We start from the raw sequence: 14,635 nt of genomic DNA on the forward strand, positions 1-14,635 counted from the left end.
TGTTTCTCCCGCTCCGCAATTAGCGGCCCTGTTTCTTCGACCGCGGTGCGTGCTCGTGTGTAGCGCACGGCTCTTTGCCGCCGTGGCGTCGGTGTCCCTATAGCCCGAGGCGACGGGCCTTCCACGTCGCGCATTATTAACGCCAGATTCCTTCCCCCTTTCCCTAAGGTGCGCACCGAAGGCACCGGCGTTGCGTCTCCGCTCGCAGCAATAATAACCTCACTGCAGGGGTGCTGAGCGGATTTGGCTTAGCAGCTTCGGCGTGCCTCTTTATGCTTATTATTGTTCCGAGGAGGCGGTTTGGCGTGTTTCGTCTCGGATATGCTTATGGCTGCGAGCGCTGCGGCGTGTTGGTGAAAGGGTGGATCGAGGGTGACCGAAGAGAGGGGGCTAGGTGAACGCGCGCGCATGTATTAAATTTGCCCGCGGCGTGCTGATAGAGACGGTATATATACTGTGGTGCTAGTTTGGGGCGCACACGGTTCGCCATCCGGCCCCTGTTTTTATTCGTTCTCGAGGTTAGCGACTCGGAACAGCATCGTCGCTTCGTGTCCCTCTCTCCCTGTTTGTATGGTGCGTTTGACTGCATTGTCTCCCGGTATTTGCACGTAAATTGAAAACGGGTGCTGCGTCGCCACTCGTGCTTGCGCTTTGCCGAGCACCTGTTTTGTGTTTACAGTGGTGCTATTTGTACGAGTTCCGCTATTACATCAGTCTTTACATGTACTCTTTCCTACCTGTAATCCCCTCTGCACTGCACTCGCTTTTTTCGGTACTCTTTCAGTGCATGGGATTCCAGTTTGTGGGATTTGTTTCCATTGACGTCGTTTTTGTTCGCGTCTGCGTTTTGTTTTTAGTCTTTTCGCGGAGTTTCAGTTTCTTACGGAACTCGTCGACTGAATTAAAAACGATTAGCTTTCTCTGGGTGATATTTATGTAAGCAGCGATGTCTGTAGTTCCATTTGAAAGCGCCTCAGTCGGGTGAATGGCTTGAAATCGCTGCTTTCGGGAATAAATCCAAATGATGTGCGGTGCGAAATTTTTGGTTATAAAATACAGCTGGAGAGCATCGCAGATCTGTCGAGGTTGTTGAAGAAACTGCCTCATTTATGGTGTACCTGTGTTTACTGTATAGTTCATAAAACTTTACTGTGAAACCTACTTCACAAGGAAGCGAACTGTGAAATGTCGCATGATTTTAAGCCATCAGGGGTGGCCTGTTCATTGAAGTAAACTGTTAAGTACCGACTTATTCCAACTGATCAGTGACGTTCTGATCAAGAGGCACGCAGAGCGTCGTGTGCAGTTTTAATATGCTCGATTAGGTTCAGTAAGAACTGTCGCGGGTGTATGGAACGGCGTGATTATAGCTAGCGGTAGGACTTTTTTTTTAAACCGATAAAAAGGATAAACGTGTGCTGAATTCAGTTTTCCATATTTGTTTTTAACCGAAAAAGTCAGTAGCTAACATCCGGACACCGGTGTGGCTTTTTGGGCTTGTTGGTACATATTCATATCGACACTGTAACTAATTCACCCGTAGAAATTATTTGCCAAAAGAAATACAACGAAAACTGCGTTCTGAAATAAACGCCGAAAAAATTCATCCGAATATTGAAAAAATAAAAACCGAAAAGTCCAACACCTAATTATAAATGACCAACAACGGTCGGCCGCGGGCATTTACAAAGATGTCCAGGGCGCTTTTGAAAAGCGCGATCACATCCACTGACAACAGTCGTGAGGATATTGTAGGGGCACCGCTGTCCAGAGCAACGCTTACAGTGTACGCTGTAAACCGAAAAATACAATTTAAGCCGGGATTAACTGCACCGCTTAGTTCCCCAGGTCAAGCGATTAGTCCTTCGGTCGAGTAATTGTGGTTGGTGCCCCTTTACAGGTAGTGTGAAAGTGTGTAATCGTTGCTCTTTGATGGAGTAACACATACAAAAACTCCTTTGTACGGTCTATAGACTGTCCATAGACTTGCCTTTAAAGTCTGTAGCCTTTCTATAGACGAACCGTAGCGAACAGTCTTTGAGCAACACAAATCCTGTAGACAGTCTATAGGAGGACGTTCTGGAGGGCCAGTTGGTTCATAATGAATCGAATGCGCTTTGTCTGTCCTTTTGTGTGCCTTACACCCCGTCTTGTTCGCGCAGTTTGTACTCATTCACAGTCTATAGACAATATATAGATTTATGGCCATACACTTTTAGCAGACTTTTCTCTACAGACTATGAATGGAGAAAAATAAATATCTGTGGCGAGGCAGTAGAGCCTATAAGAAGTCTGTCTATAGACCATTCTTATAAGTGAATGGCGGCGTGAAGGCAGTTTGTCCTCGAGGAGACTAACCGATATTTGGCCACTGTCTACGGGTGATCGCGTATATACCTGTACAGAGAGAGAGTGGCGTGGCGTACCTGACCACGGGTCCCAGGAAGGCGAGGTGGAAGAGCACCCTGAAGGCCCACCCGAGCGGCCCCATGCGCGGCCGATGGACGGGCGCCGCGATGGCCCCGCCGGCCAGCTCCTTGGCCGAGGCGCGGCTCTCGCGGTCGTCGTGCATGTACCAGCGCAGGCTGAAGGCGTTCACCGTCACCGCGGGCACCACGGTGACGGCCAGCGTGAGGCCGAACCACCACAGGTTTCCCTCCAGGTAGAGGAAGTAGCAGGCGGCCCCGTCCGAGCCCACGTCGGCCGCGTACGCCACCAGGGAGACGAGCGTGAAGAGCGCGCTGAGCGCCGTGAACCGGTCGCTGCGCTTGTCGGCCAGCGGCACCGACGAGGACGTGTCGCACGCGTCGCCCACGTTGGGCAGCGAGCGACGGTGCGCGCTGCCGGAGGCCGGGCACAGGTACGGGTGCCGGTCGATGAGGGCCAGTCCGGGAGGGGGACCTGCGTCGTTGGGTCAGGGCAGGGGAACACCCCGGACATGAAGAGGAGGCTCTTTGGCACGGTCACGATCACGCGACGAAGCTGATCAGTTGTCGGGACAAGAGGCAAATTATTGGGTTAATTTATCGAACAGCACGCGTAGACCATCTGTGGATGACAGATGCGAGAATCGGTGCTTAGTTGCACGTCGGTATTGACAGGTGTCCGTGTGCCACCCGCGTCAAAAAATCGGCACTTACCACCACTAAATCTAGCATTGTCAACGATACAAACTAAAGACTGATTTAAGCGGTCGCCGTAGGCGTATCAGCTGGAAAAGCAAAATCCGTAGATACTCGACTGCCTTGCGATTGCCCGTGAACACGAGACATTTGTCCACTTTGCTCCCTGCGTTATCTGTCAAAGTTAGGGCGCACATTTAAGCTGCTCGAACGCCTCTAGCCGGCGGGTGCTTGTTTCTGACTTTAAGACCGGAATACTTCCCGATGGAACCTCCGTACAGGAAGGGGCGACGGGCTCGAATGGCTCAGAAAGTTGCAAAATATGCGTTGCTTGTGCGTGTCGCAGTGGAGCGGCACAGGAAAGTGGGCCCGGAGGAACTTGGTGCTGGGCTACGTGGTGCTCGGCTACTTCGTGCCCGTCCATTATTGAAGCGAAAAGCTTCACTGTCCTAGGTTAAGCAGTCGTCGCGTAGGCCGGAGAATGACCTTGAACGATCTTCAGCCCAATCACGTTAGCCGTGTATGATAATACGTGGTACAGTTACGGTATTGAACCCATGACCTCTGACCTTTACCCATGACTGTTAGTGGACCTTTGACGTTAGGTAACCTTTGGGTTTACCTCTGACCCTAAGAACGTCCGATGAGGTGATGTGAAGCCACGTGATGACATCCGATGTGGGTGTCGTAAGACTATGTTATACAACGTCATAGCCACGTGGTTGTGTGGGTATATACTATAGAACGGCTGTCGCGAGCGTGTAGCGGAGCTGCCATGGACGAGCCTCAGACGCTTAGCAAGCATGCTTGCTTTTCGCCGAATTCCTGGGCTAGCCAAGTTAAGCCACTGCCAGTTTTTTGTGAAGCTCCACGCAGCGCCAGAACTCAACGTGAAGTCCAGCATAAATGAAGGGGACGAGTGACACCACCATACATGACAAAATTAGTTTTGAAAAGTTATTAAATTGCATTACTTATTACTGCTCGCGAAAAGTTACGGCAATCGTTTACGATTGCTTCCAACACGTTGTACTGTTACTCTTAAATAATTTGTCGGTTTTCATGCATTAAAAAAACTAAGTAAACAGAGCGAAAGGCACGCCAACCTCTCTCTAGACGCGCTGCACACGTTCTTTGATATTTCCTGCCAAATTCCGTCCCAGCCAACTTTTCCCCCATTCCTTTTCTTTCCACTAGCACGGTTCATTTGAAAGATAAGGCAATGCCAACAAAACGAAGCTTGCAGAATCATAGTCGCGGATTCGTCACTTCCTTTGCGCTCAAGACAGACACGAGCGGCGAAATCAATTGCTTGCCCCCCCTCCCCGGAGTTGTCTCCTCCCCCGCACCCTGTGGCGTAACTAGGCGCCGCTGTGGCCTTGGGAGTGCCTCTGCGCGCTCCTATTTTTGAACTCCGACGTGCGCCATCTGCCTCCTTCGGCGGCCCAAACACACTTGGGGAATGTTCGTGACACGTGCGTTCCTGCCTACGCATTAAGTGCCTCCTGGCAACGACCCGACAACAGAGGCACCCGGAGTCTCGGAGGCGCACTCCTACGCGGTGCTTGTCGCGTGTAGTTTTTGCTTTCTAGGCGCGCTAACAGCCGTTCGAAAGACCAATGCTTTGCCAGCACAAAGAGCAGTGATGCATTTTAACGAAAGTGATTTCGGAAGTAATTCGCTTGTTTTGCTGCGCAGTTACTGCCACAAAGTAACTCGTTACATTGCTAAATTGCTACACCAGGAAAATAGTTCGTCGCATTAAAAGCTACTTTTAAAATAGTTACTGTAATTTCACTAAGGTAATTCAGTTATTCCGAAGTCTGCACACCGCTGACCAACATTTATATAAAGGGCTTATATTTGTCTGGTCCGAAACGAAGACAAGTTCTTTCGAGAAAAAATTGGCCAGCGACCTAGGCTTTCTCCCCTCCCTCCCCTTGTTCAAGTTTATCCTTCCAAAAACCATCTTCCAGCAGGGTCACCAACAGGGGACTCATACGAACTGGATTTACGCAAGTACAGCTACACTCACCGCGCAGATATGCATGGCGATCGCTTTCGAGTCAGCCGATGAGACCAATCAGCATTTCCTAGTTTGACGACCCCTTGGTCCCCAGAGAGTGGCGCTGGCGGTTAAGGGAAACCAAGAGTCAGAGCTGAGATTTGAGCGAGTTGGTAAGCATTCATGGTGGGAGAACAGCGCAACAAAGGCGGGACAAAGTCAAGACAAGCGCTTGTCTTGCCTTTGTCCCGCCTTTGTTGCGCTGTTTACCCACCATTGAAACCAAGGGGCCAGCCACGTTTACGTATTTTGTGCGTCTTCAAATAAACTTCGCTCTGCCTTAGGTGGTCATCTTGTGTTGACTTTCCCAGTCTGTGTGACGCCTCGTAATTAAACGGTGGCGGCGTGGCCACCGTCTCTCACCGGTGGGTGGGCCAGCCTCGGCGTACTCCGGCAGGTCATCGTCCTCGTCCTCGTCGTCGTCTTCCTCCGTGGTGGGGTCCTGGTAGGGCGCCGACGGCGGCTGCCCGTGGTGCCGAGGCAGCGAGGAGGCCCCGCCGCACCCGGCGCCCCCCAGCTTGAGCTGCTGCTGCTGCGATATGCCGTGGTGGTGGTGGAGCCGGGTCGGGTGCGAGTGGTGCAGGTGCTGCTGCTGCTGCGGCAGCGGCAGCGGGGGCGGCGCCGCACTGCTCTGCAGGTGCGCCAGGTAGGGCGGCCTGGACGGGTGCTCGTCCAGGAGCTCCACCTCGTGCACCACTACCATGGCGAGGCCGTGACGAGAGCGGCCGCCGAGCCCCGGGGAGCAGCAGCAGGTGCGCGCCCGTTGTGCGCGGGACGAGGCTGCGGTGGTGCGCCAATTCACTCTCGAGCCGAAACCGAGTAGAATGGGACTAACCGCAGCACTGGTGGTTGTAACAAACTATTCACTCCGCAAGGACTGACCACTGTTCAACTTTAGTCTGATTTGACGTTGCCACTCTGAGCCAGAACGCAGTTAACGGGACTGATAAGTTGCAGCCTTTAGTCCTCGCGACGAACGGTTAGTCCGTGCGGGGACTAACTGGTGATCATTTTGATTTGGTCTCTCTGGGAGTAATGGTTGCTCTCTTAAGGGGTTAAAAGCTACCGCGGTGGCTCAGTGGTTATGGCGCTCGGCTGCTGACACGAAAGACGCGGTTTCGATCCCGGCCGCGGCGGTCGAATTTCGATGGAGGCGAAATTCTAGAGGCTTGTGTACTGTGCGATGTCAGTGCACGTGGTCGAATCCCTCGTAGCCTGAGTTGCTTTGGGACGTTAAACCCTCATAAACCATAAACACCCTTAAGGGAATAAAGGTTGTGGGAATGCCGTTAGTCCCAAAGAAACGACCCCCTGGGCTACATTTAGTCATTTGTGGCTTACGGCCACTCTGAGCCAAAACTGGGTATAATGGAGTAAACTGCAGCATTTAGTGCTCGCTACGAACGGATTATCCGGGTGCGGACATTGTACTGGTGATACTTTCTCATTTAGTCTCTAATGTAGTAATAGTTGTAGCTTTGAGGGACATATGTATGATCATTTGCGATGGACACAAATACGTCGTCACAGTAGCGCAGTTAATTATACGAATGGTTCAAGAACTAGCCAGAGTCGGAGCCTTAATATCTAGTACACACCATTTCGTGATCACTGTATTCTCTGGCGGTTGCATTACAGCGGCAGCGGACTGCTAAGGAGCCCATATTGGTCTCAAAATTGATTCACGAGATGCCATGAACAAAGTTGATGATTCCTCTGAGCGTTTAAAAGACGTGAGGAATCGGGGAACTCACGTTCATGTGTACACTAAATGGTGACGATTCCTGATTCCTAGACGTGAGATTGTTCACGGTGGCCCCAATGTCCGTCTTTTGTAGCGGATGGCACTGTTGCTTGCGAGCCGCGCGGATCACCAGAGGCCCCGGTCTTCACCGTTTCTTCCTGGTAACCTGAAATAAAGAAAATAGCAAGCAAGCTTAGGGGAGTGTTTGCAAGCGGCCGGTAACAGCACGTGGGAAAATTGTATGTCCGCGTAACGTTGTTTTTCTTTATTCGTAATTTGAGAAGTTCTATTCGCTTTAAAGCGCTCTTTTGGCGAATACGAGGCCAAAAGCCTTACAGTCGCACCAACACGGGCAAATTGAGGACGTCGATTTACGAGCTTTGAAGAGACTTGCGTTTGCCACGTGGGGTATTTTTTTTGTGTGTGAAAGGGGTCCCTGAGAATGAAACGACGAACACAGTCTCTTTTTGACCGGCAGTCGGTGCACATTGATCAAGTTTAGAGATCAGAGTGGCGCACGAAGCACCCATGTTTACTGCGCTGTAGGAAATTGCTTTTTTTTTGGAGGTTGGGAGGTGGGGAGGGGGAGGAAATGGCGCAGTATCTGTCTCGCATCTCGGCGGACACCCGAACCGCACCGTAAGGGAAGTGATAATGGAGGGAGTGAAAGAAGAAAGGAAGAAAGAGGTGCCGTAGTGGAGGGCTCCGGAATAATTTCGACCACCCGGGGATCTGTACCGTGCACTGACATCGCACAGCTCACAGGCGCCTTTGCGTTTCGCCCCCGTCGAAACGCGACAGCGGCCGGGTTCGAGCCCGAGTATTCCGGATCAGTAGCCGAGCGCTCTAACCACTGAGCCACCGCGGCGGATAAAAGTGTCAGAAACACTGCAGCCATTGTTGACGTTGTTGTTTTTCGCTCTGTCTGTTTATGGTGGTCTTCGGAGCTTTCACACCTTCTTAAGACAGCTTGAGAAGCAAAGCGTCTATATGGGCTGCCTTGTATCTTCGTGGTTTTGAGAAGCAAGCAGCTCCAGTTAACGAAGTGAGCTAATGAGCATTGTGCGCACGAAAATAGCGTGCCGATCGGGGAGCGTACTCAGACGACTGAACTCCGCAATTCATAAAAAGTAGTACTGATTACTTTATTCATTTGATATTGGACATGGTTTCATAAGGGACGTGATAGAGAAGGTAGGTACGTGAGCCGTAATTTCGCACGGCTTGCATTTAACGTTACAAAGAGGGGGAAGCGGTGGACAGGAAAGGTAAGCAGGAGTTCAGAGAAAGGATAGAGATAGCACAAGTGTGCGCGCGCACTCAATGACTCTAGCCGGTTTCTGAGGCTGCTGACTTTAAGTACCTTTTCAGTCATTCACCGGTCAGGTTAAGGTCGCAGCGCCTTCCTCGTAGTGATTGGTTGCGTGTTCAGCCAAATCCAAGCATTTCGCAGATGCTGACTCCAGGTTTTTGCCCGCTCCGTTAAGCTGTTCTAATTAGCCATGAAGTTGTAGCACAGGGCCGATCTTCGAACCGATTGTTTTTTTTTTTGCGCCATCAGATACTGTGCGGCCAAGAAAGTAATTATGCATGAGGTGTTGACTAATTGCTAATTGCTTAATTGTCATTAATAAGGTGCGAGGTGTAGAAAGATGTTCGGAAGCCATGATATGGGGAGAGCACGTTTTTTGTGCACAATTTTTTTTTGTATTACAACTGTCCCGTCCTGATGGCTAAGGAGGACCTTTGTTATGCGCGTATCAATCTTCGTCCCGCTCGAGCACACTGGTGTTAGGAAACCCATTGTTAGGCGTAGTGTCCTGTACCAAATATCTTTCCGGAAGCAAGAAATCAGAAGAAATGCGGACACATGAAGAGCCCAACGCTTGACTGTTTCATTCTGTTTTTTTTTTCGTTCAGGGCTGTGCGTAGCTCTCCTGCACTCTTTCACCCTGATACACACGCACTTACACGCACGAACATACTCGAGGTTGAGACTTTCTCGGGAGGCCGGCAGAGAGTCACTCCCCTCCACGATTCAGCTGTCTCTCTTCTCGCTGGTCGACAAAGAATCCCTTCGATCGTCACCGTTGGTCGACGCGCTCTCCCGCTTTTTGGGAACGACGACCCCGCGTTCCGGCCCGCCGAATCCGGTTCTCGATGGGCCGGGCAATCGGCTCTCCTCTTCTCTCGTGTCGGCCATTTTGCGTACTTTTATTTTGTTTTCTTCTCATTTTTCTCCCTCTCATGCCTTCTTCTTTATCGGCGAATACTTTCCCCATTTTATGTCTGTCTGCATCCCTACGTGCCTTGCCTTGCAGTTTTTCCCGTTTCCCCCGATTTCTTTTCTTCCTCGTCTGCATCACGGTGAGCCGTCTTCCCTTGCCGGCATTTTTGCCTTCCGCTTATTCCCCGTTTCTCTGTGGTCTGCTTGCCTACTTCCCCCCCTGTTTCCTTCTTTCTTTCCCTCTGTGCCCTGTGCGCGCTCGTTTCTACGTTTCCACTAGACTGCCGCGGATGGGGATGTCGTCGTCTGCTGCTCTTCGGCGTCGTTATCGAACTCCGGGACGGGCGGCGGAAAAGCGAGCGCTAGCCGTGTAGCGTCGTTGCACGTTATGCTATGACCGATTTCATCGTCCTCATGCGGTGGTCCGTCTTCTGTCCGCGCGTTTCCCCCCCCCCCCCTCCCTCTTTTTTTTTCGTTTCCTCTTCCGTTCCTTCTTGGCTTTACGTCTTCTTAGCGCCACTGCTCCGCCCTGCGTTTTTGTTCCGTGCAGTGCACTACCGAACTTCGAGCGTCGTCTGCTCCTGCGCGCTCCTCGGCGTAGTTTAGGGATCGTAAGGCGTTGTGAGATTCGCGTTTTTTGCACCTGTATCGTAATTTACATGTGACAGGACTTAGTTCCAGTCGCGCATCTCTAAAACAAAAAGAAATGGGGGGGGGGGGGGGGGGGGATGAGATTTCTGTCCAGAGATGGCGTGAGCGCCGCGTACACCAATCGTGAACTCGCGGTTCGCTTACATCGTAATGCCTGCAGCAATTTGTAGTACCCTGCAGCCTACGCAGGTGTGAAGTCATTGACCTTTCTCTGTCGGCGCTGCTTCTTTGTACTTGTGGTGTTTTTCGACATCTGGAACTATTTTTCTCTTTGGCAAGTAGCAGGTGGACAGTTCCTTTCGATACATCGTCATCGAGTGGTTTCGGTAGAGGTAAACAGTAGGACACAAAATGTGGCGTGCGATCGGACAAAACTGCGCTCAGTATACGAGACATTCAGTGCTCGCCTCGGCAAGTGCGGTGTGCTCCCTCGGCTCTTTGCGAAATAAGTTTCGTTAAGCCAATGTATGCAACGACATTAGGAAAGTGCTATATATAGGTTGATGAGAAGACAAGAGCACAGGGTTTCACAATTAATTTACGCGGCTCCCTGCTTGCTCACTGCACGTGGCACGGCGGCACCATCGTTAGTGCTGCACGCAACCAACTGGAAATTGGCGGTGGAAGCCGTCTTGTAAAAACGTGGGACGCGGTCTCTCGCTCCAGCGGCCGCAGCGTCTCATTGGGCACGTGCCGCATACAAGCGGCATACAGTCGCTCTGTCGGTCGGGAACGGTGCGTTCGGCAACTGCGTACACGCAGAGGGGATGAGCCCGGGAAAAACAGCGAGCGCCTAGTGCGTGCTCCGCGATGCGTGATGCGCCTGATACGAGTTGTTCGCGGATGCAGATTGCCGCTCTCTACGACGAGGGAGCACAAACAGGCGTAAAGAGTAAAGAAAAGGGATGCGGGTAGTGCAAGAAGAGGGGGTGGGGGGAACTGCAGGGTTTAGAATTTGGGTGTCGTCGCTGTCATTGCAGATGTGTTGCGTGAAGCAGCTCCGTCGAAGACGCGACGCGTATACGAGTGGAGAGGCGAACGCCCCTGGCGTAGATTCGCGCCTGGTTTGGTTCGATCCGCTTTTCTCCGCTCGAGTTGCCGCGCGATGACGGATGATTTTTTTTCTTGCTGTTTTGCTCGGAACGATTGGAAACATGCGGGAAACAAGGGGATTGCAGTTGTTTCCTCTTTAAACAGATCTTTCGTCGCCATACTCTTTTCTGCCTTTTTCTCCGTCGCTTGCTATTCGGCGCAGACAGTCAGCTGAAGCCTGTTTTGCATGTGTGTTGTGTTGTTGAGTGAACTCGGCTAGTTTGTATATGTGAAAAAAAAAAACTAAACCAGTTTCAAACTGCAGTGAAACATTGGAGACTTCATTCCGATCTGCTATGATGACAAGAATGTTTCGCAGCCATCGACGTAAGCTTATGTGCCCCGCCCAGGGCACCGTGCGATACCGTGGATCCAAGCACACGTCGATCATACATCCTCCCACGCCGTTATTAAAAGGACGTGCGCGTGTAAATTGTTCCTCCTATGCTGCTCACCCGCCGGTTGAACCTGGCATCCTGGACAAATCGGGCTTTTTATGTTTTGACCTTCTCTTTACTCCCACTCACCTCTGACTGGACCCAAACACCCACGCCGTAGCTCTGCGGTGTATGTAGAGTATTGGACAAAAGTCTTCAGGTCGCATGGTCTGCTGTTGAGCCGCTTAGTTGAGCACTCATGAACACCTTAAAAATCGAAGTGCTCTGTGACTCTAGGACACAGGTTTTTTTTTTTATCGCCTTACAAGAGCTTACAGCCTGACAGGTGCTTTGAGTGTTCCACTAAGCGGCTCAACGGCAGACAGCAGTGTATGTACAGTATTGGTCAAAAGTCTTCAGGTCGCATGGTCTGCTTAGTGGAGCACTCATGAACACGTTAAAACACTCTTTTTTTGTGGCCTTACAGGAGTTTACAACCTGAGATGTTCCTTGAGTGCGCCACTGCTTGGCAGTATTGGAAACCGCGTGGCCTGAAGATTTTTGACGCCGAGTGTACGTACGCTCTTTTCTCTCGCCTCCTTTTAGCCCTTCCTTCCATTCTATTTCTACCTTGGCATCTCCCGCGTACCCTCGCGATGCGGTTGCGGTGTCCTCTCGATGCACGCAGTTACCGCACCTAGTCATGTCTTCTCAACCTCTTCTCCAACTTTGCTAATTGTCTTCGCTCCTCGGGCCTCTTCCCTCGTGACGTCATTTCACGTTGAGAAACCGCAGGTGGGCGAAACTTGTCCGGATTCTTTCACTACGGCGGCTTTGTCTTCTTTCTTTCACTCCCTCCATTTCTCCCCTCGCGGCACGTTTGGGCCATCGGCAGAGAGATGAGGCAGTTACTGCGCCTTTCCTTTCCTAAAATAAATAAATTAAAAAGCCAATTTTCCTCGTGTGGTCAGGTAGTTCAGCTGTCAGCAGTTTATGACGGGTAGCATTAGCACGAGCAGCGTATTTTCGCTTTGATGCAACCACACAGCCACGGCGTGGAAGGTTTCTCTGCACCTCTCTCGGTTTACGTTTCCTCCTCCCTTGTTTCCCCCCACCATTTCTTCTGGTTCGTATTGCGAAAATGTTTGACGAAGTTTAATTCTGTCGAATAACTAAGCAGATTAAAGTAACAGAATACCACAAAAGAAGAAGAATCAGAACGAGAACATCTTCGACGGAAGCCCGTCTGGTTTGGTTTGAAATAAAAGTTGAGAAATACAACTGCCAATAATTTGAAGTACAATTTTAAGTCCAACGTTTCGAGACCTATCCGGCCCCTTCTTCAGGGGTTACTGATTGGCGAGCAAGCAGGAGCATTGAGCGGGCTTTCCTTTCTCTTTGCTATCACGTTGCGGAGGCTTTTAACATACGTGGAGAGTAGCGTTACTGGAGTCCTGTTTACTGTCGCCTTTGTGAGTTTTTGTTTTCACTTCGCGCCTGTAAGGTGTGGTTTGGGCTTATTAGGTATGAGCATCTCTTCGACCACGTGTATTGAGAATCGCCGTCATAATTTTTTTTCTTTCCCGATTTGGCTGTGCGCGTCGTATTCAACGTTGGTTCGCGCAACGTTAAATACGGCGTGGACAGTCAGACTAAAAAAAAAAAGCAGTATTGCGCTGTACTTAACGTTGCGCAAATCCCAGCCTATAAAGCTAGATGGAATGTGCCAGTGTGTGGCGGCTCTAGCGCCCACATGCAATAATCGGGAAAACAACCTCGCCGTGTATACGTCGGCCACCCTCGCCGTGTTTGCCACACAGCGCTGCGGTGCGGTCCCGTGCTCTCTCGACGCTACGCGCGCCAGGCCGCGAGTCCTGCAACTGACGGCGGGACACCGACCATTGTGTGCGTTTCGCGTCGCAAACAAGGTAATCGAATGATTAAACGCCGTGACCGCCGCGAGTGCGCTGGAACAAACTGTAACTGCGCTGACCGTTAGGGTCTTCGCTCTCGCTTAATTGCTGTCTCCTTCTCTTCCTCTGTGGTCTGTCCAAAACAGGGTCGACTGCCTGCCTGCCGAGTTCGGCCGCGTTGGCAGAGCAGCGTGCGTTCGGCGCTTAACGCGCGCTGTTATACCTCGGGGCGTTCGTCTATTGGAGGCCCGTACCGCTGTGTATACTGGTCTGCTTTCCGCGGAATACCAGAGGAGCATGCCGTGGGGATCGGAGGAGGTGAAAAGAGGTGAGGGAGGGGCCAGGCTTTGTCGCGCGACCACGTCGTTGTCGTCGTCTCCTTTGTTCCGCCGTCCTGCCTTGTCTGTGCTCGCCTGTCCGGACTGCCTATCCGCGTTCATAAAAACACTATGGCAGAGTACCCTCCTCCCCCTCCCATTTCGCCTCTCTTCCCTTTCCACATTTACGTCCTCCTCCCTCCATTTCCTGATCCGCATTGACGAAGGCTGTGCTCGTCGCTATTGTGTTCTGCACCAACGATGTGTTTGTGGCGGTCTTCCACAATATCTCTATTTTGTGGGTGCGGACGTTGCATACGTAGGAGGCGCGGCGGTGGTTCGGTGAAACCTTTCTCCCCCTTTCTCTCTCTCTCTCTACGCGATGTCTTTTCAAGTCGGCAGAGAGCGCCAGCTCTACATACACGCTTTTGTGGTGTGCGTCGCAGCTATTGTTTTCAACCGCTAAGCGCGGCTGCTCCCGTGGTGATGGTAGCGTTCGTTCCTCGCCCGAGGGTAGATGGTTTGCAGCAGTGCACAACAATTATGAAGAAAGGTGAAGCGGTGGCCTCCTCTCATTTTTCGTATTTTTGTTGTGGATCCTGTGTTGTCCGAAGAAGTCGAAAAAAAAACTGCTCGTCGTCTGCAGAGTTCGTTCTCTGCCAAGCGGTCAGATGGTAGTGGCAGCTGCGGACAAATTTGAGAGCTTTTCCCAGACACTTTCATTTTTAGTGTGTGTTTGTGTGTGTCATGCGTGCGTGCGTGTGTGCGTCCGCGTGTATCCAAGGAGGATCGGTTCCTTCGGTGATGTGGCGAGAGAGCCCCGCGCAGCTGTCCCCCCCACCCCCTCCTCCACCTCCTCTTCCTGTTTGCTTCCGGGCATTCCGGTTAAAGTTTCGACCTGCTAAGCCTCCTGCGCAGAGTTGGCCGTTGTGTGGAAGAGGGTATTTTTTCGGTACAGTGGTACGCTTTCACCTGAGGCTAACAGCCGCCGGAGGTTCCACATGGCCTGGATGAAAAATTGCCAAATTTTAGTTCAAAAATAGTTGAGCTTCTTCGAGCTGTTCTTTTTTTAGCTCGGCGAGGTAAAGCTTTTTTTTTTTTCCGGTGGCGTATAATGACTGTGGGTA

At 51.4% G+C, this 14,635-nt stretch overlaps 2 protein-coding genes across 9 annotated transcripts in view; one reads left to right on the forward strand and one right to left on the reverse strand.

The window, feature by feature from the left end:
• The window catches only part of Nin (blastoderm-specific gene 25D), a 477,176-nt gene that overhangs the window by 181,844 nt on the left and 280,697 nt on the right, over nt 1-14,635 (forward strand). The window lies entirely within an intron of this gene.
• LOC144133534 (XK-related protein 6-like) overlaps nt 1-14,635 on the reverse strand; it is a 241,621-nt gene that overhangs the window by 58,148 nt on the left and 168,838 nt on the right. Inside the window, exons 3-5 of one of the 2 annotated variants that reach the window (XM_077666697.1) lie at nt 6,942-7,097; nt 5,551-5,967; nt 2,427-2,901 (exon numbers count right to left, since the gene is read on the reverse strand). In XM_077666697.1, the coding sequence (XP_077522823.1) occupies nt 2,427-2,901; nt 5,551-5,890 (815 nt within the window). In that variant the 5' untranslated portion in view covers nt 5,891-5,967; nt 6,942-7,097. Of the gene's footprint in view, nt 1-2,426; nt 2,902-5,550; nt 5,989-6,941; nt 7,098-14,635 lie in introns of those variants that run through there. The other variant, XM_077666698.1, reaches the window with a different exon arrangement.

This window comes from Amblyomma americanum, chromosome 5 (assembly GCF_052857255.1).
Source record: "Amblyomma americanum isolate KBUSLIRL-KWMA chromosome 5, ASM5285725v1, whole genome shotgun sequence".
NCBI lineage: Eukaryota > Metazoa > Arthropoda > Arachnida > Ixodida > Ixodidae > Amblyomma > Amblyomma americanum.